At 55.3% G+C, this 27,200-nt stretch overlaps 1 protein-coding gene across 3 annotated transcripts; it reads left to right on the top strand.

The window, feature by feature from the left end:
- Nucleotides 1–741: 741 nt before the first annotated feature.
- Nucleotides 742–16,115, top strand: SGTA (small glutamine rich tetratricopeptide repeat co-chaperone alpha). 3 transcript variants are annotated; one of them, XM_082381592.1, is made up of 12 exons: nucleotides 742–858; nucleotides 8,297–8,435; nucleotides 9,106–9,212; nucleotides 9,400–9,484; nucleotides 10,539–10,638; nucleotides 10,997–11,101; nucleotides 11,814–11,952; nucleotides 12,629–12,691; nucleotides 13,859–13,896; nucleotides 14,430–14,519; nucleotides 14,701–14,822; nucleotides 14,957–16,115. In XM_082381592.1, exons 2-11 carry the CDS (start codon nucleotides 8,336–8,338, stop codon nucleotides 14,813–14,815), a joined length of 942 nt encoding a protein of 313 aa, XP_082237718.1. In that variant the 5' UTR covers nucleotides 742–858; nucleotides 8,297–8,335; the 3' UTR covers nucleotides 14,816–14,822; nucleotides 14,957–16,115. The 3 variants fall into 3 exon arrangements, with proteins under 3 accessions (XP_082237718.1, XP_082237716.1, XP_082237717.1); XM_082381590.1 differs by having other exon boundaries at nucleotides 11,708–11,952; XM_082381591.1 differs by lacking the exon at nucleotides 742–858 and adding an exon at nucleotides 2,473–2,497 and having other exon boundaries at nucleotides 11,708–11,952.
- The last annotated feature ends 11,085 nt before the right edge of the window (nucleotides 16,116–27,200 follow it).

Here is a 27,200-nt window from a genome sequence, read left to right as displayed (position 1 = left end):
ATTTACTAGGGAATTTCTCGTTACTCACCCTAGGTTTTTTCTCTCTTGAGGACATCAAGTTTAATTCTGTTACTCTTCATTTTCTCTGTTTCCTGTACCTGGAGTGCTTTCCTTCCGTTCTGCAAATCCACGTGTGAAAGAGAGGCCTTCCCTAACCATCCCAGCCAACTTACCCCCGCCCATCACAATCACAGCACCCCACTTTTTCTTCATAGCGCTTGCCATTAAGTAAAATTTGTTCATTTATGTACTAGTTTACTAGTTTATAGTCCGTCTACCCCAATACAAGGTAATGAGAGCAAACATTTTGCTGGCCATTATAGTTGGTGTGCAATAAATATTTTTCGACTATTAGACATCTGCTGTAAACAAATATCTCTATTATTTTACTCTTATGGATTGAATAAATGAAAGAACGCACTTGTAGGTGAATGGGTGGGTGAATAAATGAACAAATACGTTCAAAGAACGCCTGTAATACTCTGGGCGCCAGATACCCAAACACAGCTGCACCACGTGGCCGACTCTGCACCACATGACGGCTCCGCCAACCCACAAGAGTCCCCCACTGTCCCACCATGCACCGCTCCATTCCGGCTGTAGAGGACTAGTCAGTTCTGATTTCCGCCCTCCGTTCGGTCGCAGAGGTCAGTTGCCCTAACGACCAGCTTGTCCCAGCCTCTAAATTGCGTCACTTCCCCCCCAAAGCCAGCCTAGATAATTGGTGCGCCTGCGCAGAATGAAAGCCCGCGGGTGCTGGCTCCTTCTGCGCAGGCGTCGCAGCTGGGGGGCGGGACCGGGCGGGGCTGCGGTACGCAGGCGCAGCCGTCGGTGGGTCGGGGTTCTGCTGCCTGAGAGGTGAGTGGGGGGGCTCGGCGCTGAGCCCGGCGGGCCTGAGGTCCGCGGTTCGGGGCTCTTGGGGCTCCCAGGGCTCCGGGCCCCGTAAGAGGACGTCGGTGTGGGGCCGGGGTCGCCGCGATCCGCGGGGTACTATGAGTGGGCGGTGCGGAGGGGAAACTGAGGCCGGACGGCGTCGGGCAGGCCCTCGCCGGCCCGGGTCTCCCTCCCGCAGACCCCAGGCCCGGGAAATGCGGGTTCGCAGGCCGGCGGGTGGACAGCGGGAGGCAAAGCGCCCCGCACGTAGTGAGCGCTTGCTGGGTGTCTACTGCTTCCCGGAAACACGGTCCTTTTGAATCGGGTCCCCCGTTCGTGTGGTTCAAGTCGGGGCTCCTGTCTCGGCCCCGCCACTCTCTACCTGGGTGACCTTGGCCAGCCTCTTGGCTTCTCGGAGCCTCAGTTTCCCCTTCTGTAAAATGGGCGTCGTCTCCGCCCCTGCCTGGGGTGGGAGGCTTCCCGGGAGGATTAAAGTCGCAGGGCCCCCAGCGCGAAGTGGGAGCTCAAAGGGATCAGCAGCGGTTAGTCTGATTTCACACGGAGGGCCTCTGCCTACTGTGCTGGAGGTGGGAGAAATCTGGGGTTGAGGACCAGCTCGTCCACCTCTCTCTGGCTGTGTAAACTCGGGGAGATCGCTTCCACTCTCCACCAGCCTTTTTCTTCTACTAATAGGGGCTCTAGAAGTACATGCCTCTTACAGGCATTTTGAGGTTAAATACACGTGGAACATTCCTTACTCAGGTTCCCACTCCTTGTCAAGAGCTTTCTAGAGGACAGCTAGTTTTGTTATTAGGTGCCAGGAAATGCGTGTGCACTCTGCATCCCCGCTGAGTGATGTTCCCATTTTCTTTTGTTTCTGCCTCTCTGGTTATTTTTGTCTGCTTTTCCTCTCCCTAGACCAGGGATTTTGTCCTGTCAGGGGACACGGGGCCGCGTCTGGGGACATCTGAGGCTTTCACGACCAGGGGCACTCCTGGCATCAAGTGGGTGGGGACCAGGGATGTTGCTCCACACCCCTCAGTGCACAGGACGGCCCCCACAGAAAATGATCTGGCCCCAAATGTCCACAGTGCCAAAGTTAAATCCTACCCTAGATTAGTGATTCTTCACCAGTGGGCTTCAGAGGGGGCAGAGGGTGTGAACCCCCCAAGAAATCACGTGCAAGGTTTTGTGTGCGTGCCCACTTTTATGGGATGAGGAAAGGGTATTTTGGAGTTTAGGCTCTGGAATCAGCCCGCCCAGGTTCAAAACTGCTGATTTGCATCTTAGCTGGGTGCCCTTGGCGGGGGGTGCCCCCATCTCTCTAAGCCTCAGTTTTTTGTTCTGTACAATGGGAGTTAGATTAAACGAACTGTAACCAGGGGGCCAAATCCCCCTGCAGCCTGTCTTTGTGAATGAGGTTTTGTGGGAACACAGCCCACTTGATTGCATACATGTTATCCATGGCCTGGGAAGCTGAACGTCCTCATTCTGACTCTCCTTTTCAGAAAATGTTTGCTGACCCCTGAAATAGGCCATTATATGTACTCAGCTCAGGGCCTGGAAAGTCCTGGGCACTCCAAGGATTTCATTCAGGGGTTTATAATTCAGTCTTCCTGGAAGAGTGAGTGGTTCTAAATGGGGTTAAGCTCTGCCCCGGATTGAGAGCTATTGTCTTACTTGTTCCTACTTTTTTTTTTTGGCCAAGACCCAATGCTGGCCCTGGCGGCCAATGCACAGTGAGGGTGAAAGAGTAAAGGGGACAGTTGGTAGGTAGGCTTGTCATCCCCTCTGCTGATGAGGAAACCGAGACCCAAGAGAAACGACCTCCCAAAGGAACCTGGTCACGTGGCTCTGACCACGACAAGGATCCAAGGTTTCCCTGAGTCCATGTGGACCAAACGCCCCTGAGTGCTGGGGTCCCCGGGGGAAGGTGATCTGTCCAGTGGCTCACAGTCGGGTGCAGGGTGAGCAGGCCAGGACAGAGTCGGAAGGCCTTGTAGGAGATGCTGGACCAGAGGCAGGACAGGTACTGGGCTTTGCTGGAAGAAGAGGGTGTCCATCTCTGTCTGAGGAGGTGACCTTCTGGCTTGGTGTTGAAGGGGGAGTGAGTGGTTCCTGGATGGCAGGAGGGAAGGTGAGTGTTGCGTTTGAGCAGAGCACAGGGGCTTTGGTGAGGGGCCACATGTGCCTGCTCAGGAGGTTTCGGGGGGCTGTGGAGGGTTTTTAGTGTGCAGGACATCCTGGCAGCCTCTCAGAGGAAAACAGGGCTGCGATGTGGGGCTCGGGCTGGAGCCTGAGTTCCAGCTCTTGGGACGGCCCTTTCCTGGGAGCCCTAGGTGCCCTGGGAGGGGAGGGAGGAGCAGAGGACCAGCTTGCACACACTGGTGTTGGTGAGAAGAGCTGGATTCGGGGTGGAGGTGGGGCAGGGCACCTCCAGAAGGGGTGGGCAGTCTCAGAAAGAGGGTGCTTCTCCTTCCTGGGGTCCGGGGCTGGGTCACTCATTTTCCTGAGTGTACCCTTTTGCCTCTTCGAATGATCAGTTCTGAGCAGGGAAATAAAAGGAGTAGAGGCTGGGGTGTTTTGGGGGTTTTTTTGGCCGAGCTGCACAGCATGTGGGATCTTTTTTTCTTTTTTATAAATTTATTTTATTTTATTTATTTATTTTTGGCTGCGTTGGGTCTTCGTTGCCGCGCGCGGGCTTTCTCTAGTTGCGGCGAGCTGGGGCTACTCTTCGTTGCGGTGCGCGGGCTTCTCATTGCGGTGGCTTCTCTTGTTGCGGAGCACGGGCTCTAGGTGCACGGGCTTCAGTAGTTGTGGCATGTGGGCTCAGTAGTTGTGGCTCGCGGGCTCCAGAGCACAGGCTCGGTAGATGCGGCGCACGGGCTTAGTTGCTCCGTGGCATGTGGGATCTTCCCGGCCCAGGGCTCGAACCCGTGTCCCCTGCATTGGCAGGCGGATTCTTAACCACTGCACCACCAGGGAAGTCCCAGCACGTGGGATCTTAGTTCCCGGACCGCGGATCAAACCCATGCCCCTTGCACTGGAAGCTTGGAGTCCTAAACACTGGACTGCCAGGGAAGTCCTGAGGCTGGGGTGTTTTTAATGATAAAATGGAAAGGTGGACGGAGAGCCGGCGGGGGTTGTGAAGGCACAGGGAGGAACTGGCACCGGGACCCCCGCTGCAGCCGCACCCCGGGGCCAGCGTCCGTCCCCCGGCCAGGCTCTCGCCTGCACCCCGCACCTGCAGCCAGCGCCCCGGGTGCCTTTGGAGCCTCACAAAGCCCTCGCTGTTCGCAGAGAGAGCAGCCTGCCCTGAGAATTCTGTCCGGCAGCCAAAGCCCAACAAGTCGGGATTGTTCCTGAGACCCCAGTGCCCAGGGGCAGTCAAGGAAAAGAGCGTCCTGGCATTCCTGGGCCGGCTCTGCAGGGAGCGGGAAGGCAAGGAAGGGCCGACAGCTGTTCCGCGCCCAAGAGGCAAGAGAGCGGCAGTCCTCACGGCCCGCCTGTGTCCAACATGTGCTGGGTCCCCCGCTGCAGACCCACATCCGCTTTTCTGCAGTCCGGAAACCCCAAATACTCTGCAAACACAGGATTTGCTGAAAGTTTGCAGCCAAGTCGTTTGGCCAGAAACTCTGACCCGTGCTGACTTTTATTTTTCCCACTTAGTGTTTATCAGTGATTTTCAGCTGATGGTGGTTTGGTGACGTCTGGAGACTTTTGTGATTGTTACCACTGTGGGGGAGGGGGGCTCCTGGCATCGAGGGGGTGGGGGCCAGGGAGGCTGCTCCACACCCCATGGTGCCCAGGACGCCCCCCACAGAGAGTGACCCAGCTCCCATGTCAGCTGTGCTGCGGGGGAGGGGCCCTGCATTCATTATTTGGGGAAACATCGAGTCTGATCCCTGTTCACACTGGACACCAGAATAAACCCCTGATGATCAGACAGTGTAAACCAGGGTGACCCCCAGCGTGTGTGAGTCACCTCGCCTCCCTCCCACTCAGGTGTGGATTTAAATGTGTATAGCATCCCGGGACCTCAGAGGTCAGATAGTCATGGGACGTAGCCTCCGGGGGTCAGTGGAATCGCTAACCCCGGGGGTCTCGCCCCGAGTGATCCTGCCCCCAGGGGACACTGCTGGACGGATGCCGGGGATGCTGTTAAATACCCTACAGTGCACACTCCCCACGAAAGGAGTGATGTCCCCCGCACCATGCGGATAGCGCCTGGGGGAGCAGCCCCGCATGGGGCGCTGGATTCTCACAACAGCCTCCGTTACCCCGTTTTATAGAAGAGGAAAGAGAGGGCATCGCGGGGGCTCCTTCAGACGTGACACGAGCATCCCGGCTCAGGGGTGGGGAGGCGACGTGGAGCTGGCCTCGGGTGGAGACGGCTGGACCTCAGGTGCTAAGACTGCAGAGCCCGTTGTTACCCCCAGGGCGCCTCCGGGAGCCCTGGTCTCAGGGCTCACTGTGTCAACTTGGGGGGCCGACCCTCGGGAGGAGGTCATGTCAGTAGACCAGGAGAAGCCAGGAACCAGGAAACCAGGTAGTGGTTGCCTCACATGAGCCGTTTAGTCGGGGTGGGAGGGCTGGTAGCAGCATGTACAAAGGCCCTGAGGTACAAAGGGCCGGGGCCCTTGGAAGAACTGAAGGTGTGCCAGGAACGGGTGTGACTTCGTGTCTCAGTTCTCTGCACCCTGACGGTCCCCTCAGAGTCACCCCCTACGTCCTCACAGCTCAGTCACGTAAAGATCAGATTGCCTCTTTATCCTACTCTTAAGCAAACGCTTGCCACCACAGGGCCTGCGTTAGTTCCCTGTGGGGAAAACAGATCCCCCCACGCACACACCCTCGAGCCCAGTGTGAAGCTCAGTCACCCAGTACCAGCTCCCGTGGGTCTGGCAGGGGGATCGTGCCCCTAAGTGCTGCCTGGAACACTTCGGGGGAGCCCCAGCTGCCCAGCCTGTGACCTCACCATGTGACCTGTCAATCTGTGACCCCCTCTGGGAGACCCTGGCACCCCTCCACCCCGTTCAGTGATCGAGAAGTCGGCTGGGAGGGGTGGGCAAACACGAAGGCCCGGGTGGTAAATTCTGCGGGCTGTGGGGCCCCTGAGGAAAGGGTCCTGGGGTCTCAGAGGTTCACATCCTAAGAGGACCACTTTGGGCTTTGAAAACAGATTTTCTTCTAATTACAGTAAAATAGATATACCATAAAGTTTCCCAACTCAACCATCTTTAAGCGCACAGCTCAGTGACATTAGGCACATTCACGTTGTCGTACAACCATCCCCACCATCCATCTCCAGAACTTCCTCATCTTCCCAAACTGAAACTCTGTCCCCAGGAAACACTCCCCATCCCCTCCCCCAGCCCCTGGCCCCCACGATTTACTTCCTGTCTCTATGGATTTGAGTCCTCTAGGGACCTCACGTGAATTGAATCAGACAGTGTCCTGTGTCTGGTTTATCTCACTGAGCAATCACGTCCTTAAGGTTCATCCAGGTTGTAGCAGGTGTCAGAACGTCCTTCCTTTTTAAGGCTGAATGATATTCGGCTCTGTGGATGGCTCACATTTGTTGATCCATCATCCATGCCTGGACATTGGGTTCTGTCCGCCTTTCGGCTGTGGTGAATGAGGCTGCCGTTTGTCAAGTATCTGTAAAACCAGAACATTGTTGATGTTTTGGGCAGCGGCTCACTGGTTCAGCTGGGGAAGATGACTCACCTTTGGGGGTTTCACTGTCTTCAAAACGAGTGGGTTGTGCTGGTTGGTCTCCCTGGGCCCCTCTGTGTTGCCCCTGAGATCCTGTGGATCTGGGGCTGGCCGTCTGTCTTCTGGGCTCTAGCGTGTCCTGATACCAGACCTCGCAGTTCCTGGGACGCTCTTGGGCCAAAGGCACTTGCTTGGTAAAGGCTCATTGTATCCAGAAATGGGGGAGGAAAGCTCATTACCATCCCCGTAGAGCTTTCCAGGGGTGGCCAGAATGCCCTGTCCAGCTGTACAAAATAGCTGCTTTAAGTTCTTCCCTTTTTAAAATTTGAGATATAATTCACATACCGTAAAATTTAGTAGATTTTAGTATATTCACAGTGCTGTGCAACCATCACCACTAATTCCAGAACATTCCCAAAAGAAGCCCCACCCCTTCCTCAGCCCTTGACAACCACGAACCCACTCTCTGCGTCTGTGGATTGGCCTGTTCTGGACATTTCCCATCAGTGGAATCACACACTGTGTGGCCTTCTGCGTCTGACTTCTCTCCCTTTTTTAAGTTGTCGATGGATGTAGTTTTCTGTGAACCAGAAACAGCTCTGAGCGCGGCCAGCATCGTGTGTCTTGACTGCACTCGCCCGGCGGCTCTGTGCTGGCAGCGCCCGGCCTGCTCTCAGCCAGTGTGCGAAGCCTGGGGGTTATGACTTGCTCTGCCCGGTTTGATTTACCCGCCACTGGCCAGTGATGGGTTAATGATAACTCGGCCAGGAGGCCGCCCCTCGATTTCCAAGCCACACAGGCTGTTCACCCCGCAGGGGCATGTTTGGGGGACCAAGATGCTTCACACCATGGATCCCACCCTCCCGGGTGAGCCCTGCACGGCCTCGGGCAAGCATGGGGTGCCCCCTCTGAGCCTGTTTCCTCTCTGCGTGGGAGATGGGCCTGTGCAGGGGGCGAGCTGTGTGTGAAGTGCCTGGCGCGTCACGGCCCGCAGGGAACAGGCCCTTCCCACGCTCCTTCTCCAGGGTTCTTGCCTCAGCACTGTAGGGGCCCGTCCCCCAAGTTGTGACGACCACAGCTGTCACCAGTGTACCCTTGGGAGAGTCACACCTGGCCTAGGAATACAGCAGGTTGTAGAGAAACCCAGAGGAGGCCCTGAGGCGGCCTGGGAGGGGGTGTCAGTGCCCTCTGGGCCTTTGGTCTGCTCAGGCCCACCCAGTGGTCCTGTCTGACCCTCGTGGGCGGTGCATGTCCCCCGGGTGTTCGGGGCTCGGGGGGCTCGGAAGCTGTTGGACCGTTTTTTTGTCCGGAGCGTGGAGGAGCAGCAGGTGGGGCTGCAGCCTGCCCTCTGTGTCCCTGGGGAGCCCTACGCCCCCCGTCCAGCCGCTGAGGAGTGATGACCACCGGGCCCAGGGCCGCATCACCCTGGGCTTAGAGTCAGGCAGGACAGCAAGGGGCTCTGGACCTACAGCCTCAGTGTCTCCTCTGTGAAATGCGGAGAATTAACATTTCTGCCTCACTGTTGTCAGGCAGACACGATTAGCCAGTGAGTTAAAGTGGCTCCTGCAGGGCAGGGCGGGGGCGTGAGGGGGCGCCCGGAGGGCCTGGAGCAGGAGGTGCGGGCTGCGTGGAGGTGGAGGGCGGAGGGGGAAAGGCTCGGCTGTGCCCGCCCTCCTGTCCCCACACCCTGGACCTCTGTCCGCAGATCCTGAAACCCCCAGGGCTCGTCTCCTCCCATCTCAAGATGGATAACAAGAAGCGTCTGGCCTACGCCATCATCCGGTTCCTGCATGACCAGCTCCGGCATGGGGAGCTCTCCTCTGACGCCCAGGAGAGCTTGGAAGGTACGTGCGGGCCATGCCCTCCCCCCGGGGCCTCGGGTCCCCTGCCCAACCCCCCACCTGCATCAGCGCCTAGAAGCTCCATGGGGTGGGAGTGATAGGCTGGTTCCCAGGTAGGGACGCTGAGCCCCAGGCGGGTGCAGGGCTGTCCCCCGTCTCCCTCACTTTAGGCTGGGCCTCCCGCAGGTGTTCTCTTCTGGAGGGGTGCAGCTCCCGAAGGTTCTTCATCCCCGCCGTTGTGCGTGTGTCCCTACCGGTCAAAGGAGGGAGAGAGGCCAGGGGTGGGGAGCCCAGCCCAGACCCGGCTGCTAGCCTGCTTGGCAGGAGGTGGCTGTTCCGTGCCCACCGGGCCGCGCCGAACCCCCGAGGCCCCCCACCCAGGCAGCCCCAGCATTGTGACCCCACAGAGAGGCCTGGCGTCACCACCTGAGCCCCGTGGGGCAGGGACGGCGGCTTCCCCCCTCCTCCCGGCCTCGGGGCTCGAGGGGCAGGTCCATCGTGCGCTGCCCGAGGAATCAGAACCAGCACCCATAGGGCCGTGCAGGGCGCACGCAGCGCCTGGTGCATCCGAGGCCTTAGCGAGCACGCCCAAGAAAGGAAGCGTGAGCGCTGCCCCCCAGAATCGTCTGCTCGGGGTTGGGTTCAGCAGAGCACACCTCTGTCCCCCTGGCAGTTGCCATCCAATGCCTGGAGACCGCTTTCGGGGTGACGGTGGAGGATAGCGACCTCGCGCTCCCCCAGACTCTTCCCGAAATATTTGAAGCAGCTGCGGCGGGCAGGGTGAGCCTCGGGCACCGCGGGGCTGTGGTTCTGTCTCAGTTTGAGGGCCTGAGTTACCCCCTCGGGGCTCAGCTGTCCTTGGGCGTCCCCTGGCTGGGTGGGGTAGGGGGGAGGGTGCTGGGCTTGGGGGAGGAGGTCGGCGGTTTCCCGCTGCCCCTCAAAGAGCTCATCCTGGCTTTGGGGCCAGGAGATACCACCTGATCTGAGGAGCCCCCAGCGAACCCCACCTTCGGAGGAGGACTCGGCCGAGGCAGAACGCCTCAAAACCGAAGGTAAGGAACGCCCCGCACAGCTGGCCTCTGGGTGCAGCGGGCGGAGGCCGGCTGGTCCCAGGCTGTGGAGCGGATGGCAAACCAGCCTTTGGAGACGGGGCCGGGGGGCTTTTACACAGATGCAGAGATGCAGAGAAATCAGACCCTTGACCAGGAGGAATTAAAGGGTGAGGCTGCTGCGGAGGGCGGTCCGACAGCTTCCCAAGCGGTTAGATAGAGTGACCATGTGACCCAGCAGCTCCACCCCAGGGTGTGCCCAGGAGGGATGCAAACGCACATCCACAAAGATGCTTGTGCATGCATGTTCATAGCGGCATGGTGCACAACAGCCAAGGAGTGGAAACCGCCCAGGTGCCCATCAGCTGACGAGTGGGCACACACACGTGTCCCTCCACACACGGGAACGTCACTCAGCCATGCAAAGGAGAGAAGCCCTGACACTCGCTACAACATGGATGGACCTTAAGAACAGGATTCTCAAGGACAGAAGCCAGACACAGAAGGGCACACAGTGTCTGATTCCATTGATGGGAAACGTCCAGAACAGGCAGATCCAGACACAGAGAGTGGATGTGTGGTTGTGAGGGGCTGGGGGGGGGGGCGGTGACAGCTAATGGGGATGGTGCTTATTTTGGCTAATGGAATGTTCTGGAATTAGTGCTAATGGTTGGACCACTTTGAATATACTAAAAACCGCTGAGTTACACACTTTTAAAGGGTGAGTCTCATGGTATGTGAATTCCATCTCATTAAAACTGGGCTGTTTCTGAAGGAACGAGCAAAAGTGATGGTATCTGAGGCTTAGGTTCCCAAATACCACAACCAGGACAGTGACAGCTGCTGCACCGAGAGCTGGCTCAGGCCAGGCCCTGCGCTGGACGCAGCCCCACCCTCCACCCCGCGCCACCAACCCAGCCTGTGTCTAAGCGTTGCATCCTGGGCCCCCAAAGTCTCGAACTGTCACACGGAAGCCGGGCGAGCTGAGAACGCCGTCTCAGAACTTCGGGGTCTGAGGGGAACAGCCGAGGGTACGTTTCCTTCCCTTTCTCTTCAGGGAACGAGCAGATGAAAGTAGAAAACTTTGAGGCTGCCGTGCACTTCTATGGGAAAGCCATCGAGCTGAATCCCGCCAACGCCGTCTATTTCTGTAACAGGTACGGCGGGGGCCGGCGGGGCCCTGGGCGGGCTGAGCGGGGTCCCCAGGGGAACGGGAGGGGCGGTCGATCTGTGGGTTCGTGATGGCTCAGCCGCTCTCCCAAATGACGAGCCCATGCCGGGTGGCCGGCCAGGTGTGGCCCAGTGTCCGTGATGTTAGCGGCCGCACTCGTCTGCCCCCTCAGCCTCGGTTTCCCTGGTGAACAGGGCGACACCCAGATTGCTGTATCCTCCGGCACCAGCCCAAGCGTCCAGCCCCACCGGGCCTCCCATCCTTGGCAACGCTGCCTCTGCCCCACCTGACAGACGGGGAAGCTGGAATCAGCTCCCCGACTGCCCTGGTTTGCCTTCCCTCAGAGCTGCGGCCCACAGCAAACTGGGGAACTACGCGGGGGCGGTGCAGGATTGCGAGCGGGCCATCTGCATAGACCCGTCCTACAGCAAGGCCTATGGCAGGATGGGGTGAGTGCCACTCGCCCACCACCCCGCAGACACTGTCTGCCTGGGGTCAGCGCGGGCCCCGCACGTTAAGGCCCCAGCCCACTGGGCTGCCCCACCCCACACACCAATCCCGAGTCCAGGCCGTCACCTGAGCTTCTGACCGACCAGCTGTAAGTCGGGGTGCCCACGACCCTCTCCTTGGGTTCAGCGATTCCCTCGAAGGCTCACAGGACTCAGGAAAGCGTTTCACTTAACCTTCTCTGGCTCATCGTAAGGGATGCAGACGAGCAGCAGATGGAGGGGCGCCAAGGGCGAGGTCGGGGAGGGTCCCGAGGCAGAGCTTCTGTCCCGTGGGGTTCGGGGCGCGCCCCCACCCAGCACACGGGGCGGTCACCAGTGGGGGTGGGTTTTATAGCCCGTCTCTAACGCCTCCCTCCCCGGGAGTTGGGGGTGAGTTTGGTCTTTGTGGCCAGCAGCGCATCCGGAGGCTTCCTGGAAGCCCACCTCGTTAGCATAAACAGGCCTCCTCGTTAGCATAAACTCCAGTGTGGTCCAAGGACACACCTGTGATTCAGCTCGGCCTGAGCAGGGAGGAGCTCTGACCACGCCTGCCCCGCCTCCTCCCAGCCCCCCGGACGTGGGATGGACGAGGGATGGCAACCCCAGCAGTTCGGGGCGGGGCGGGCAGGCGAGCGGCCTCCCAGGCCCTCCACGCCCACTGTCCCTCCTGCAGCCTGGCTCTGTCCAGCCTGAACAAGCACACGGAGGCCGTGGCCTACTACAGGAAGGCCCTGGAGCTGGACCCCGACAACGAGACCTACAAGTCCAACCTCAAGGTGGCGGAGCTGAGGCTGAGAGAGGCACCCAGTCCCGTGAGTCCCCCGGGGACCGGCCGCGGGGGCAGGGCGGCGCGGGGTCGAGGGCTGGGCCTGACCCGTGTGGGAGGGACGTCTCCGGTGCCGGGGGTCCGGCATCTGTTTAACCGGGTCCTGTCGTGCGGGAAGAGGCTTATCCTCGCAGAGCCCCCGGAAACGGGAGGGCGTGAGTCACACGGGGAAGCCCCATCTCGTCAGGAGGCAGAGGGCTGGGGGCCGTGTGGGCCGTGGGAAGGAGCTGGCAGGCAGGGTGAGCAGGCGCGGGGTCGGCTAGTTTGAATGGCCCCGGGGCAGGGGGGCTGCCCGGGGTGACCAGGGCAGGGGGACAGCGGCCCCGAGCCCCGTAGAGGCTGGCTTGCACGTGAAAGGTGCACTCGCGGGCCAGTTGTTTACCGTTTCTAGGGATTGGTCACCCCTGGGAGGGCCGTCCCGCCACAGTCAGCATCACAAAGTGAAAGACACGGTTAATATACCGTGCTCTTGCGGGGGACCCACACCGTGGTGCGCGTCTTTTACGAAGCACCCCTGGCCGCAGGGCCTGGCCGCCCGGGTTGCTGGGACGCCCAGGATTCCAACAGGCCCCAGGTGGGACCTTACCCCTCAGTTCCCGGGGGGCCAGCTGTCGAGGTTCTGTGTCCAGGCACCACTGACCAGGGCTTTTCTCACGCCACAGACGGGAGGTGTTGGCAGCTTCGACATCGCGGGCCTGCTGAACAACCCGAGCTTCATGAGCATGGTAACGGCCCCCGCCTGCCGTGTCACCACGGGCCCCAGGCCAGGGCTGCCCCACTGCAGACACCATGGACACTGGGCGCCGTGGGGTGTGGAGCCGGACAAACTGAACCCGCCTCTCCCAGCTGAATAACCTGGGGAATCTCCACCCCCCTTCCCCCCAAGCCCGGGCCCCCTCGCGATGTGGCCACGGTGAGAGCAGAGTCGCTGCACCTGCTCCCGGAGGTGCAGACGAGACACCGCAGGGCGCGGGGGCCCCGCGGAGGAAGGGCCGACCACCCTCTGGTCCAGATGCGCGTGTTCTGCGCACGGCCGTCCCCTGGAACAGGCACCCAGCGTGTCCGCCACATGCCTGTCAGCCCCCGGGTGGTCTCACTGGTCCTCAGGCCACACCGCTGGCTCAAGGGACCTCAGGGTGGGGGCCTCAGGTCGCCAGGGAGAGAGGAGCCTGGAGTCCCCAGTCAGAGAAACGTCCCCACCTGAGCGGGAAGCGTCTGGCCTCCCACATCTCGGAGCCTGGGCTGCCGCTCTCGTCCAGGGCGGGGCGGGCACGAGGCTGCCAGAGGACTCCCGGCGGGGGGAGCAGCCTGACAGAGGCCGCTCCTTTGGCCTTGTCCGTCGGGGTCGGCGGTCCCGGCCCACCTCAGCTTCGTGCTGTGCTGTCGGCACCCAGCCACGCCCGGCACTTGCATGACCGTGGCCTGGGCACGCAGCCATGCAGGGCAGTGGACGGGCCGAGGCCGGCTGGTAGCGCTCTCCAGCCCTTTACGGAAAGAGCCACAGCCTGGAAGGTGCTTCCCTGGCTTCTGCTCGTGTGCACGTCTTAAAATCGGCCCTGAGGAGATGATCCCAACGTGGCTGGGGGTGTCAGTGTAGGAGAGATTCCAGGATGATGTTCATCCACAGAGCAGAGCTGGGACTGACTCCCAGGTGTCCCTGGTCGGGGAAGGATGACGAGGTGCCCGGAATCTTAAGATGAGAGTCCAGATGGGATCGACGTGGGGAAAGGGCGGGGTCACAGCGTGTGGGGATGGGGTGAGGCCCAGGGAAGAGGCGGGCCTGGCGCTCTGGGTGCTGGGCTGGAGGCCCACGGTGCCTACGGGGAAACCTTGTCAGTGACGAAATGCGTTTGGGAGCTTGCTTTTTCTGAGAAGTCTGCTTTTTTCTTCAGGCATCCAACCTCATGAACAATCCCCAAGTTCAACAGCTGTAAGTGACCACCGTTCTCCTTTGGGTCTTGTTAAAATTATTGTGGTGAAAGATGCATAAAATGTACCGTTTTAACCATCTTAAGGTTTATGATTCCGTGGCATTAAGTACATTTACGACGTCCTGTAGCTGTGGCCACCGTCTAGTTCCAGACATTCATCACCCGAAAAAGAAACCCCGTCCCATTAGCACCATCCCCAGCCCCTGACCACCAGGAACCCACTCTCTGTCTCTGGATCTGCCTGTTCTGGACGTTTCCCGTCAGTGGACTCAGACACTGTGTGGCCTTCTCTGTCACTGGCGTCACCCGGTGTCCCTGAGGGACAGCGTTGCCCTGTTGAGAATCACTGTCTTTAAGCCAAAAAAGGGTGTTGCTGGGAAAGCTGATGGAATTGACAGGCTGCAGTCAGAAGGGTGGGCTGAGGGCAGGTTTGGGCCCCAAGAGATGTCCATTGCCGGCAGAGGGGAAGGGCCAAGTGGGGCTCAGAGGGAGGAGGGCTGAGCCGTCTGCGAGTCAAGGGCTCTCTTTGCAGCATGTCCGGCATGATTTCGGGCGGCCACAACCCCCTGGGGACTCCCGGCACCAACCCCTCGCAGAACGACCTGGCCAGCCTCATCCAGGCGTGAGTGGACCTGCCAGGCGGGGCTCCTGGGCAGGTGGGGCGTGTCCCCCTCCCTCCCAGGAAGAGAGACCTGCTCTGTAGGGCCTGCGTCCTCCAGGGAGCGGTCCCCCTGCCCTCGAGGGGCACGTGGGGCGGGCACCCTGGGCCAGGCTGAGCCCGGGCGCACCTCCCCTCCCCGCAGGGGCCAGCAGTTCGCTCAGCAGATGCAGCAGCAGAACCCAGAGTTGATAGAACAGCTGCGCAGTCAGATCCGGAGTCGGACCCCCAGTGCCAGCAGCGACGACCCGCGGGAATGACTGCCCGGTGAGTCCGGGGCCGGGCCCGCGTCGCCGAGGCCACGCGGGGGCATCTCTGGTCATCAGGCCCCTTGCCGGGGGTTCCCACCCGGATCCCCCACCCCTCCCAGTCCCGTTCAGTTGGGCTGTTTCTCTCTCCAGCCCCCCAGCGCCATCAGGTCCTTCCCGGCTGACCGGAAGCCTTCTCTCACTTTTCCGTCTCTTCCCATTGGACCGCCCATGAGAGGAAAAGGAATTGGACCTGCATGTTAAGACGGATTTTTATTATTTTTAATTTTTTGCCTCTGCCCTTCCCTCCCTTTTTGTACTCTCTCACGGCCCCCAGACCCTTCTCGAAACAGAACCAGCAAGCTGTGAGCACAGACCAGCACCAATCTCACTCCCAGCCCCCCAAAAACCCAGTCTCTAAAGTATTTTCTAGAATAATTTGGGGGGGGGGGTCCTTTCGCCGCTCTCGAGAAGCGGCCCATGGGGAAGCCGTGGCCCGAAGCCCCTTCTGCAGTCCCGCCCCCTCGGCCTGTCTTCAGGGGCCTCGCAGCCCACGAGAAGCTGCTCTCTGCGTTGACCGTGGCCACTCCAGCCGTCCCTGCTCGGAAGGGCTCCCTACCAGCCAGCCCGGCCCTCGGACCCGGGTTCTCGCATGAGCAACTCCCGCTGCAGGTTCCCAGGAGCCGGTTCTGTTGCCCTGGGCCTGGGGGCAGGCCGGAGCGGACGTCCTGGGTGTGCAGGACCCATTTCTGGGACTTTTCTTCCAGCTGAGCATTTGGATGGACGCGGGTCTGATCCCAATGCTCTCTTCCCAGTACTCACGACCTATAGACCGTGAGGGGCCCTCTCACCACCTTCAGCCTGGCCCCCGAGCCCATCCCGGCCTGGCCATGTGTCCCAGCCACTGCCCTTCTGCCCACAGGTGGTCCCGCTGGCCGGCTCCTCAGCGGGCCCTCCTCCCTCTGGGAGTGGGGGCTGCAGGGGGTCCTGGTGCCGCCCACCTAGGGGGAGTGGGGGCTGCAGGGGGTCCTGGTGCCGCCCGCCGAGGCGGGGCGGCGTGGGGAGGAGGGGTCGGCTGGCACCTCCGCTCCGACAGCAGCGTTGGCAGCTGGATCGTTGGAGGCTCCCTGGTGGTGTCGGGCCATGTGCGAGGTGACCCAGCACCGTGTGTGTAGGTAACTAGTAGGGAGACGGCCGCCAGCCACCTGCCGTCTGGCACACGTCCGGCGAGCTGTGTCCTAACTCTTGCGTGCTAGCCATGGTGACAAGCATAACGTAACGTGTGGGGAATAAATAGACATCATGACCTCTGCCCGTGTCTGTGTTGACCTCTCAGCGCCGCCGCCCCTCCCTGCCCCTAGCTTCCAGGAACCCCCAGCCTGGACCCTGTGTGGGTCACCTTGGAACCACGGAACTGGGTTGTGTGTGCATCTCCTGTCGCTGCTGAGACAGTCCCACAGATTCAGTGGCTTTTAACCACACAGATCATCTCAGTCCTGGAGGTCAGAAGTCGGACATGGCCCCCGTCCCCCGAGGCTAAATCCAGGTGTGGGCGGGTCTGCCTCCCTGCCAGGGCTCAAGGGGAGAAGTGCCCCCAGCCTTTCCCAGCGTCTAGAGGCCGCCACAGACGGTGTAGGCAAAGGGGGGGCATCAGGACCTGCACTCGGCTCCCCACTGGCCACTGGGCTGTGGAAGCACCTTTGGGCCACACTCACCTCCCTCAGCCGTGGCCTCTGTGGCTTCTGGGGGATTGTACTTCCAGCCTCCGGTGACCTTGAGCTGCCTTGTCCTGCAGAGATGACTTCCCCGTGTTCCCTGCCTCTTGGAAGGTGGCCCATAGGGAAGGAAGGAAGTTCACGGAGGAGGAGGGGTCCGTCCCCGGTGGGTGCCGCTGGCGGGGTGTGGAAGCTCCCTGCCGTCCAGCCTTCCTGCTGCTCCAGCTACCCAGTGCGACCGAGCAGCCTGGACACCAGCGGAGCCGGCGAGGAAGGCGGGGTCCTGGCCGCCCCGAGTTCCCGATCTGCGTTTCCGCAGAAGTTAATGCAGTAAACTGGCATTTACGTGGCTCCAGCTACCTGTCTGGGGAAATGGTTCCTTTTAAAAACATTGAGATATAATTCACATGACATAACATGTGCCATTTAAAAACGTACAGGGACTTCCCTGATGGTCCACTGGTTAAGACTCCACGCTCCTAATGCAGGGGACCCAGGTTCGAACCCTGGTTGGGGAACTAGATCCCACATGTGGCAACTAAGAGTTTGCATGCCACAACTAAAAGATCCTGCACGTGGCAATGAAGATCCCACGTGCTACAACTAAGACCCGGTGCAGCCAAATAAGTAAATATTAAATAGATAAAAATAAAAATGTACAATTCATTAGTTTTTAGTACATTCACCATGTTCTGCCACCATCACCACTGTCTAAACCCCCAAAAGAAGCCCCGTCCCCATCAGCAGTCACCCCCATCCCCTTCCCCAGCTCCTGACAACCAGGAACCCACTCTCTGTGTCTGTGGATCTGCCTGTTCTGGACGTTTCCCGTCAATGGAATCACACCCTGTGTGTCCTTCTGTTTCTGGCTTCTCTCACTGAGCATCGTGTTCTCAAGGTCCATCCACATTGCGTCATGTATCAAAACTTCATTCCTTTTCATGGCCTAATAACATAGGAACTGGTTCTTAATCCTGACGCAACATTTTAATCATTGATGGAGCTTTAGAAAAAGTACCCATAAAAGTTAAGTGTTTATATAATGTTGCATCTGACGGGGAGGACATTGACAAGCCACGTCTCCCTCACACGAGTCACCAGTCGTCAAGCCCCTGCTGTGTGTCAGGTGTGTAGCACCTCTTCTCCCATTCTTCAGAGGAGGGGTTTTTATCCTGAACCCACAGGCCCAGATGCAGAGCGTGTTACCTGCCTGCCTCCAGAAAGCCTGTTTGCTTTCTGATACATGTGCCTTCATCCTGCCAAACCCCATCAAAGGTTTGGTATCCGTTATCTATTTCTGCATAACAAAGTGCCACGAACTCAGAGGCTTAAAACAATACACTGGTTACTTCCTAGTTTCTATGGGTCAGAAACCAGCAGGGCCTCTGCTCAGGGTCTCAGCCAAGGCCGCGTTCTCATCTGCCCACAGGTTGCTGGCAGAGTTCAGTCCTTACGTTGTGCGTTGAGGCCTGGCCTCCCTCAGCTCTGCACCACCGGGGCCTCCTGTGTTCGTTTCCTGGGTCTGCCATAACAAATTACTACAGACTCGGTGGCTTAAACCAACACACATCGACTCTCTCGTAGTTCTAGAAGCCAGAAGCATGAAATCAGTTTGTCCAGTCCCAAAGCAAGGTGTCACAGGGCAGAGCTCCCACCAGAGGCTCCAGAGGGGAAGCCTTCCTGTCTCCCCCAGCTTCTGGGGGCTGCGGTGTCCTGGACTTGTGGCCGCATCACCCCAGTCTCTGCCTCTGTCTTCACGTGGCCTCTTCCTCCTTCTTATAACAGCCCTTGTGATGACACTGGACCCCCCCTCGGGTGAGCCAGGATCATCCCCATCTCAAGGCCCTTAATTTAAGCCCACCTGCGAAGTCCCTTTTGCCATATAAGGTACCATACTCACAGGTTCCAGAGATTAAGACATGGACATCTCTGGGGCTCGATAGTCTTCCACAACCACCCCCCTCCCCGCCATGGCCACTTGCTTCCTCAAAGCCAGCAGGGGAGAGAGAATCTAGAGGGAGTCAGCTAGCAGGACAGAATCTTAGGTACCATGATGGAATCTTGGGAATGGCAGTCATCACCTATACTGTTGGTTAGAAGTGAGTCGCAGGTCTCGTCCACACCTGATGGGAGGGGATTACGCAGGGCATGACCACCAGGAGGTGGGGGTTATTGGGGTGCCTTAGAGCCTTCCACCACAGGCTTGAGCTTGGCCAAGTCTTCCAGCCAACCAGAGGGACCTGATTGCCTAGCCTCGCAGCCTCCATAAAGGGCTGTCAACATTCAAAAGTGAATCAGCAGGTCCCAGGTCTGGCAGGAGTCCCGGCATCTTGGGTCTTCACTGACCCTCCCCCCCACCAACCTGGCTCACCTCCACATGGGTCCCAATTTACATCAATCCATTTGAGCAAGAATTCTTCAGAAAGGAGAGAGAAAAATCCCAGCATCCTTCTAAGGCTTTACAAACCTTCTAGAACGTGTTTTCGGCAAAATCTTAAAGCTTCATGGCGCCAGTTAAGCCTGTTTCCTCCTTGTCTGTGATTAGCAACAATTGGCTGGTGGCCCCCAGCTCAGAGGGGAGGATTAAGTGGTCCCCACCTGGGCCAAAATCATCTGAGAATCCTTATCACTGGTACCTGCATCCCACCCCCATAAACTCTGACAATTCACCTAGGGTGGTGATTGTCCGCAGGGGTAACCCTGCCTTCCCAGGGGAAACTGGTCGATATCTGGAGATATTTTTGGATGTCAGGACTCAGAGATGCTCCTGGCATCAAGTGGGTAGGGACCAGGGATGCTGCTCAACATCCCAAAGGGTTTGAGAACTACTGGTCCAGTCTATGTAGTCTCCTGACTTTATTAAGCCAGCCCCCTACTGGTTCTGCATTTTAAACAAGCATCTCAGGGGACTGGGACACACCTGTTTGGAGAAGCCCACGTTGAGAAGCACCGGTGGGCACAGGAATAGGAGCAGTATCTTCCAGGAGCATCTACCTATGCCCCTTAGGTCTTCCCAAACGATCTGTGTTCCTTCTCTCCCATCCTGTGTGTCCATCGCTGGGAGGCCCTACAGAGCCTCTTCCAAACTGACCCCACACCCAGTCTAAGTGTTCAGGAAAGATCCAGAAATTCTCTGTTTTGGAACCGCTGGAAGTGTGGGGAAGAGGGAAAGGAAAACAAAACAAAAAAAAAAAAAGGAGTAATTGTCAACAACTCATCCCAGAAGCCCAGAAGCCAGCAGCTTCTCTATGTAACTTGATGAGTTGTGTATCACGGAGAATCACTGCTTGATCCCACATGAGTTAGAAATAGGATATTTCTGAATATTGCTGTCAGAAGTGCATTGAGTTAAAAAAAAAAAAAAGGCAATTAAACATAGATTTAGCATAAGTCGTGCCTTGGAGAAAGCTTCCAGGAATAGGTTGAGCCTTGAGATGTAAGGCAGCTGCTGCTACTGTTGATGGGGTTAGAAAGGCTCCGTTCTCTGCATTTCCACACCCTTGGTGCATAATTCCTAGGAGCAAGACTGCAAATCTCACCCATATTACGTCCCATGAAGCAACAAGGTGGAAACAAGGTTTGTCTCTCTCTTTCACAGAAGCAGGGGGTATCACCCGGGGGGCAATTCTGCCCCCTAAAGACACCAGGTGAGGGACTCTCCTGGTGGTCCAGGGATTAAGAATCCGCCTTCCAATGCAGGGGACATGGGTTCGATCCCTGGTCAGGGAACTAAGATCCCACATGCTGCGGGGCAACTAAACCCACACACTGCAACTCCTGAGCGCTGGAGCCACAACTAGAGAGCCTGCCACAGCTAGAGAGCCCATGCACTCTGGAGCCCGTGTGCCACAGTGAAAGATCCCGAGTGCCACAACTAAGACCCGACGCAGCCAAGAATAAAATAAATAAATATTTAAAAAAAAAAGACACCAGGTGATGTCTGGGGGGACCTCTGTGGTTGTCATAGTGGGGACCAGGGGTACTGCTCCACACCCCACAGTGTCCAGGACGGCACTCCCGCCCCAGAGAATGACCGGGCCTTGAAAATCAGCAGTGCCAAGGCTGAGAAGCGATGTCCTGCAGTATTACCAACACACAGTAGGCCCTAGATAAATGTGTCAAAGAAACAAATATACCAAACAGTTTTGCCACCAGCAAAAATGTATAATTTATTCAGGGGAACTCCCTGGCGGTCCAATGGTTAGGACTCCCTGCTTACACTGAGGAGGGCCCAGGTTCAATCCCTGGTTGGGGAACCAAGATCCCCCAAGCTGGGCAGTGGCTAATAATAATAATTATTATTATTATAATTATTTGTTCACTGGCTCCAGAGTGCCCCTGTATCTTTTCAGCAAAGATTTCATCCCAACCTAGGTAACTTGGAAACCCCAAACTGAGTTGGCTTCCCCACCCGACCCGACCCCTCCCCCAAATCGACCCCAGCCCTGCAAAATCAGTTATTTCAAAGTCAGAACACACACTGAGCCCTCCGGACGTGGCCCCCGTAGATGAGGAGCTGAGGCCACCAGGGGGCGCGCCGGCGCCGCTGCCTCCCCGCCGGTGCCGCCTCCATCCCTGCAGGCCGCGCGCAGCATCAGGACCAGAAAGAACAAGGCTGATGAGTCTAACCCTGAAACCACCCGGACTTGAGCCTAGAAACGGCCTGCGTCCTAGAGACTGGGGTTGCGCGTTTAGAGCTGATTCCCCTTTCAGAATTTTAAGTCCTCCTCACCAGGGATGTTTTGTGAGGCTTTGTGCTGTGGTAGGGCTGCCATCCTGCATTGCATGATGGGATATGGGGTCAGAGATGGGCTCAGAGAATGTGAATCCCTTCGGGGGTGAGGTTGAGGGTACCAACCACAAATTCTGCTCAGCTCACGCTGTTCCCAGGTCTTTGTAAGCTCCTGCAGACTTAGGGTGTCCATCCTTCTCTCTCGCTCTCATGACTGTGCTTCCTAATTTTTTTTATCAAAGTGTAACATACAGGCACGAGAGTGCACACATTATAAGCAAAGAGCTCAATGAATTTTCACAAAGGGAGCACCCCGCAACCCCCCACCCCTTGTCATTGGCACCCAGACCAAGAACAGACCCCACGACCCCCAAAGGATAAGACCTCCACTCATGACCCCCAAAGGATAACGCTGCCCCAGTGTCTATGCCAGGGGTTAGTTTTGCCTGTTTTTGAAACGTAAACAGATGGAATCTATGAAAGGTAAAACCAGAAAGATGGCAGAAGAAAATATAGAATAGGGACTTCCCTGGTGGTCCAGTGGTTGACTCCACGCTTCCACTGTAGGGGGCATGGGTTCGATCCCTGGTCAGGGAACTAATATCCCACATGCTGCATGGCAAGACATATATATATATATAAATATATAAATATGATTTGAGGCAGGCAAAATTTTCTTGAAGAGAACACAGAAAAGCACTATGGTAGTTAATTTTATGTGTGCACTTGGCTAGACCACAGCATCCAGACATTTGGTCAAATACCAGCCTAGATGTTGCTGGGGAGGTATTTTTAGATGAGATTAACATTTAAATCAGTCAACTTTGGGTAGAAAATATAAGATGGATGGCTAGTGGGAAGCTGCTGCATAGCACAGAGAGATCAGCTCGGTGCTTTGTGATGACCTAGAGGGGTGGGATAAGGAGGGTGGGAGGGAGGCTCAAGAGGGAGGGGATATGGGGATGTATGTATACATATAGCTGATTCACTTTGTTGTACAGCAGAAATTAACATAACATTGTAAAACAATTATGCTCCAATAAAGACGTAAAGAAATAAAACTTTGGGTAGAGAGATAACCCTCTAGAATGCGGGTGGGTCACACCTAATTAGTTGAAGGCCTTACGAGAAAAGACTGAGGTCTCCCCAGAGAAGAGGGAATTCTGCCTCCAGACACCCTTGGGACTCAAGCTGCAATGTCAACTCTTCACTGGGTCTCCAGCCTGTCAGCCTGCCCTGCAGATTTCAGACATGCCAGCCCACATGATTGCATGACCCAATTCCATAAAGTAAATTCCTCTCTCTCTCTGTCTCTGTCTCTCTCTCTCTCTATATATATATAGATAGATAGGCATCTTATATTGGTTCTGTTTCTTTGGAGAACCCTGACTAATCCAAGCTCTAACCATACATTAAAAAAAAAAACCCAACAAATTGGACTGCCTTAAAAGAGAGAGGAAAGGTGAGCCATTGAATGCGTGAAGGCATTTGAAATATATACTTGACAAAAATATAAAGTACTCCTAAGAATCAATAAGAAAAAGAGAAGTAACCCAATTTTTTAAATGGGCAAAACAGAAAGGCATTTCAAAAACCAGGATATGCAACTGACCAATAAACACATGAAAAGGGACACAATTTCATTAGCCATGAGGGGAACACTAATTAAAACCATAATGTGAGGGACTTCCCTGGCAGTCCAGTGGTTAAGACTCCGTGCTCCCAATGCAGGGGGCCCGGGTTCGATCCTTGGCCCGGGAACTAAGATCCCACATGCTGCAACTAAGCCTGCACGGCCGCAACTAGAGAAGCCCGAGCACCACAAAGAAGAGCCCATGCACCGCCACAGAGACCCAGTGCAGCCAAAATTAAAAAACAAAACAAAAACCATAATGTGAGATGATTGCACCAGAATAGCTAAAATGAAAAGACAAAAACAAGTGTTATTCATCACAAAAGTGCATTGGGGGTCTCCAAGACTCAGCAATGATCGTCCTCATGGCTGTGGTTTACGAGAAGATATGAAGCAAAATCAGTAGAGGGAAAAGGCTTGGGGTGGGGTCTGGGGGACCAGGCACAAGCCTTCAGAGCCCTTTCCCAATGGAGTCCCACAGGATGCACTTAATTCCTGCTAAACGAGACGTGACAGCACGAGTGGGGTGTGGTTCCCAAGGAGGCTCACGGAGACCTGGTGCCTGGGGTTCTCTCTGGGGGGGGGGTCTGTGCTCTCAGGCACCTCTGCCCAACACAGCCGAGGCCCCAGACTCTAGGAGGACAGCAGGTGTTCAGCGTAAACCACGTGTTTGCACAGACAGTGTAGAGACAGGGAGCCCCCTCCCCGATGACTGAGGGTGGCAGGTGCCCCCAGAGTCCAGTTCCAGACGCTGCTGAGGGCCTTTGCAAACACAAAAATCTTAAGCCTGCTGTGTTAACTCTTTTCTGCACCAAAAGGGACAAGCCAGCTGTATATGAAGTTCTAAAACTGAGCGTTTGGATACCCTAGAAACCCTGGATGTACAATTCCCCGCCCCAGGGTTGTATGCCCAACAGCAACGTGCATGAATGGCCACCCAGCGGCCGGCAGAGGAAGGTTGGGAGCAGTGCCATCAGAAACCACCCTGTCGAGCAACCATGGCAGAATGGCGGTTGCTTGGGAGACGGGGGTGGGGAGGGGCAGGAGGACATTTTTTCCAGGGGGTGTAGTTTATGTTCACTATCTTGATTGTGAGGATGGTTTCACAGGTGTGTACATATATCAACACTTATCAAATTGTATACTTGGAATATCTATTGTTTATTGTACGTCAGTTACACCTCAATAAAGCTGTTCAGATGGTGGGCTTTTTTTTTGTTTTTTGTTTTTTTTTGGCCGAGTCACGCGGCATGCGAGATCTTAGTTCCCTGACTAGGGATGGCACCCGTTCCCCCTGCAGTGGAAGTGCGGAGTCTTAACCACTGGACCGTCAGGGAAGTCCCTGTTCAGATGATTTTATTTCCTATTTCTGTGATTATCTGTATGGCTTGAGCATATTTTCCTATATGTATTCACCTCTTGTATTTGTTCTCCTGAGAATTGTCTGTTCCTTCCCTTCCCTTCCCATTTTTATTTTTTATTTATTTAAAAAAGAATAAATTTATTTATTTTTGGCTGCGTTGTGTCTTCGTTGTTGTGCATGGGCTTTCTCTAGTTGAGGCGAGCGGGGGCTACTCTTCGTTGCGGTGCGTGGGCTTCTCATTGCGGTGGCTTCTCTTGTTGCAGAGCATGGGCTCTAGGCGTGCCGACTTCAGTAGTTGGGGCACTTGGACTCAGTAGTTGCGGCACACGGGCTTAGTTGCTCCGCGGCATGTGGGATTTTCTCGGACCAGGGATCGAACCTGTGTCTCCTGCATTGGCAGGCGGATTCTTAACCACCGCGCTACCAGGGAAGTCCCTCCCTTCCTACTTTCATTTTAGGATGTTTACTTGCTATCAAAAGCTCGGTCTCATCTATTATCAACATTTCCTCCTGGCCTATCACTTGTCTTTTTATCCCATTCATAGAGTCTTTCACTATGGGAGATTTTTGAAGTATTCAATGTAGTCAGATTTGTCAGTATTTTTTTTTTTTTTTTTATTGTGCTTTGACAGTACCTGCTCTTAGGTAGGTCCTGGCGTCTAGGAAGCTTTCAAAAATATGTCTGCATGAATAAAAGCCCAAAGCTTTGCAGCTTCTTCTCTGAGCAGTCTCATGCTCTAAAGAATTATGAATAAATATTGCACATTACGAATTCTCCTATAGGAGGGAGTCATCCTGTGGGCACTTACCTGGTGTGCTGTTATTATGGACGATCTTTTTTGTTATTGTTGTGAATTACGGAAAACAGAAAAAGAGTCAAGTCACTCTGTGTTTAATAATAAAAATAGCTACCACACAAAATACAATGGAACACTACTCAGCTGTGAAAAAGAACGAAATAATGCCATTTGCAGCAACATGGATGGACCTAAGATTATCATACTAAGTGAAGTAAGTCAGACAGAGAAAGACAAATACCGTATGATATCACTTATATGTGGAATCTAAAATGTGACTCCATTGAGCTTATCTACAAAACAGAAACAGACTTACAGACATAGAAAACAGATTTGTGGTGGCCAAGACGGGGAGGGGCAGGGGAGGGTTGGATTGGGAGTTTGGGATTAGCAGATACAAACTATTATAGATAGGATGGATAAACAACAATGTCCTACAGTATAGCACAGGGAACTATATTCAGTATCCTGTGATAAACCATAATGGAAAAGAATATGAAGAAGAATGTATATATATGTATAACTGCGTCACTTTGCTGTACAGCAGAAATTAACACAACACTGTAACTAATAAGGACCTACTGTATAGCACAGGGAACTCTACTCAATACTCCGTAATGACCTATATGGGAGTAGAATCTAAAAAAGAGTGGATATATGTATATGTATAACTGAGTCACTTTGCTGTACAGCAGAAACTAACACAACATTGCAAATCAACTATACACCAATAAAAATTAATTTAAAAAACATTGTAAATCAACTATACTTCAATTTAAAAAATAGCTACCATATATTGCATGCTTATAATGAAGCAAGCTCCGTGCAGGCAGAAAGTGACATTAAACGTTAAGAACTCATAGACATCTCATACTTAACCTCTGAAAAGCCAGACTTAGACTCTTGACTCCTCCAATGTCTGTGCCTCCTCCACTCTTTCCTACTTTAGTGAATAACACCAGGATCCATCTAGTTGCTCAAACTAGAAAACTAGAAGTCATTCCCGACACCTCCTACTCCTACGGCCCACAGACAAACCAGGACCAAGTCCTGTCAATTCACCCAAGATATTTTTCAAATTCATCCACTCCCTTCCACCTCCCACCTACACCTAAACTAGCATCAGTTCTTGCTCAAATGACCCAACTGGTCTCCCTGCCTTCATTCTCGCTCCCTTACAATCCTTTCTTTACACAGGACTCAGAATAACCTTAAAACATCAGTTGAATCACAACCTTCACCTTCTTAAAACTCTTCAATGAGTTTTCATCATTGACTCACATTCATCGATGGGGAAATTCAGATGCCTTAAAATGGTCTCTGGGACCGTCCTTGTCACTCACCAATATTCAGACAGCCTGGCTTTGCAGTTCCTCCAATATCGCAAGCTCCTTTCTACTTTTGCATCAAACATCCTCTCTTCACCCCTTACTTCTCACTGCTCTTTATTTGATTAACACAGAACTGTCTCTCTCTCTCTCTTTTTTTTTCTTCATGACACTTAGTACAACCTACAGTTTTCCCTTTACATATATGTATTGGTTATCTTTTTTTTGATGTGAACCATTTTTAAAGTCTTTATTGAATTTGTTACAATGTTGCTTCTGGCATGTGGGATCTTAGCTCCCCAACCAAGGATTGAACCCGTACCCCCCCACACTGGAAGGCAAAGTCTTAACCCTTGGACCAGCAGGGAAGTTCCTGTATTGGTTATCTTTTGCTGCATAACAAATTCCCCCAAAACTTAGTGGCTTACGATAACAACGTTTATTATCTCATAGTGTCTGTGGGTCAGGAATCCAGGTTCACTTAGCTGAGTCCTCAGCTTCAGGGTCCCTCAGAGGCTTCAATCAAAGTGTCCACTGGGCATCAGTCCTCTGAATGCCCAATGGGAGCAGGATCCCCCTCCAAGATCACTCGTGGTCATTGGCAGGATTTACTTCCTTGTAGGCTCTTGTGCCAAAGGTCTCAGCTGTTGGCTGGAGGTCATCCTCACTTTCTTGCAATGTGGGCATCTTCAGCATCTCAGCTTGCTTTATCAAAGCACGAAAGCAAAAAGGCAATAGAGAGAGTTGTCTAGGAAGACAGAAGTCAGTCTTCTGAAACCTAATCATGGAAATGACATCCCATCACTTGACAATATCCTATTTGTTGGAA

This window comes from Balaenoptera borealis, assembly GCF_965194805.1.
Source record: "Balaenoptera borealis genome assembly, chromosome: 2".
In the NCBI taxonomy this organism is placed as follows: Eukaryota; Metazoa; Chordata; class Mammalia; order Artiodactyla; family Balaenopteridae; genus Balaenoptera; species Balaenoptera borealis.
This window is presented reverse-complemented; position numbering and strand designations above follow the sequence as displayed.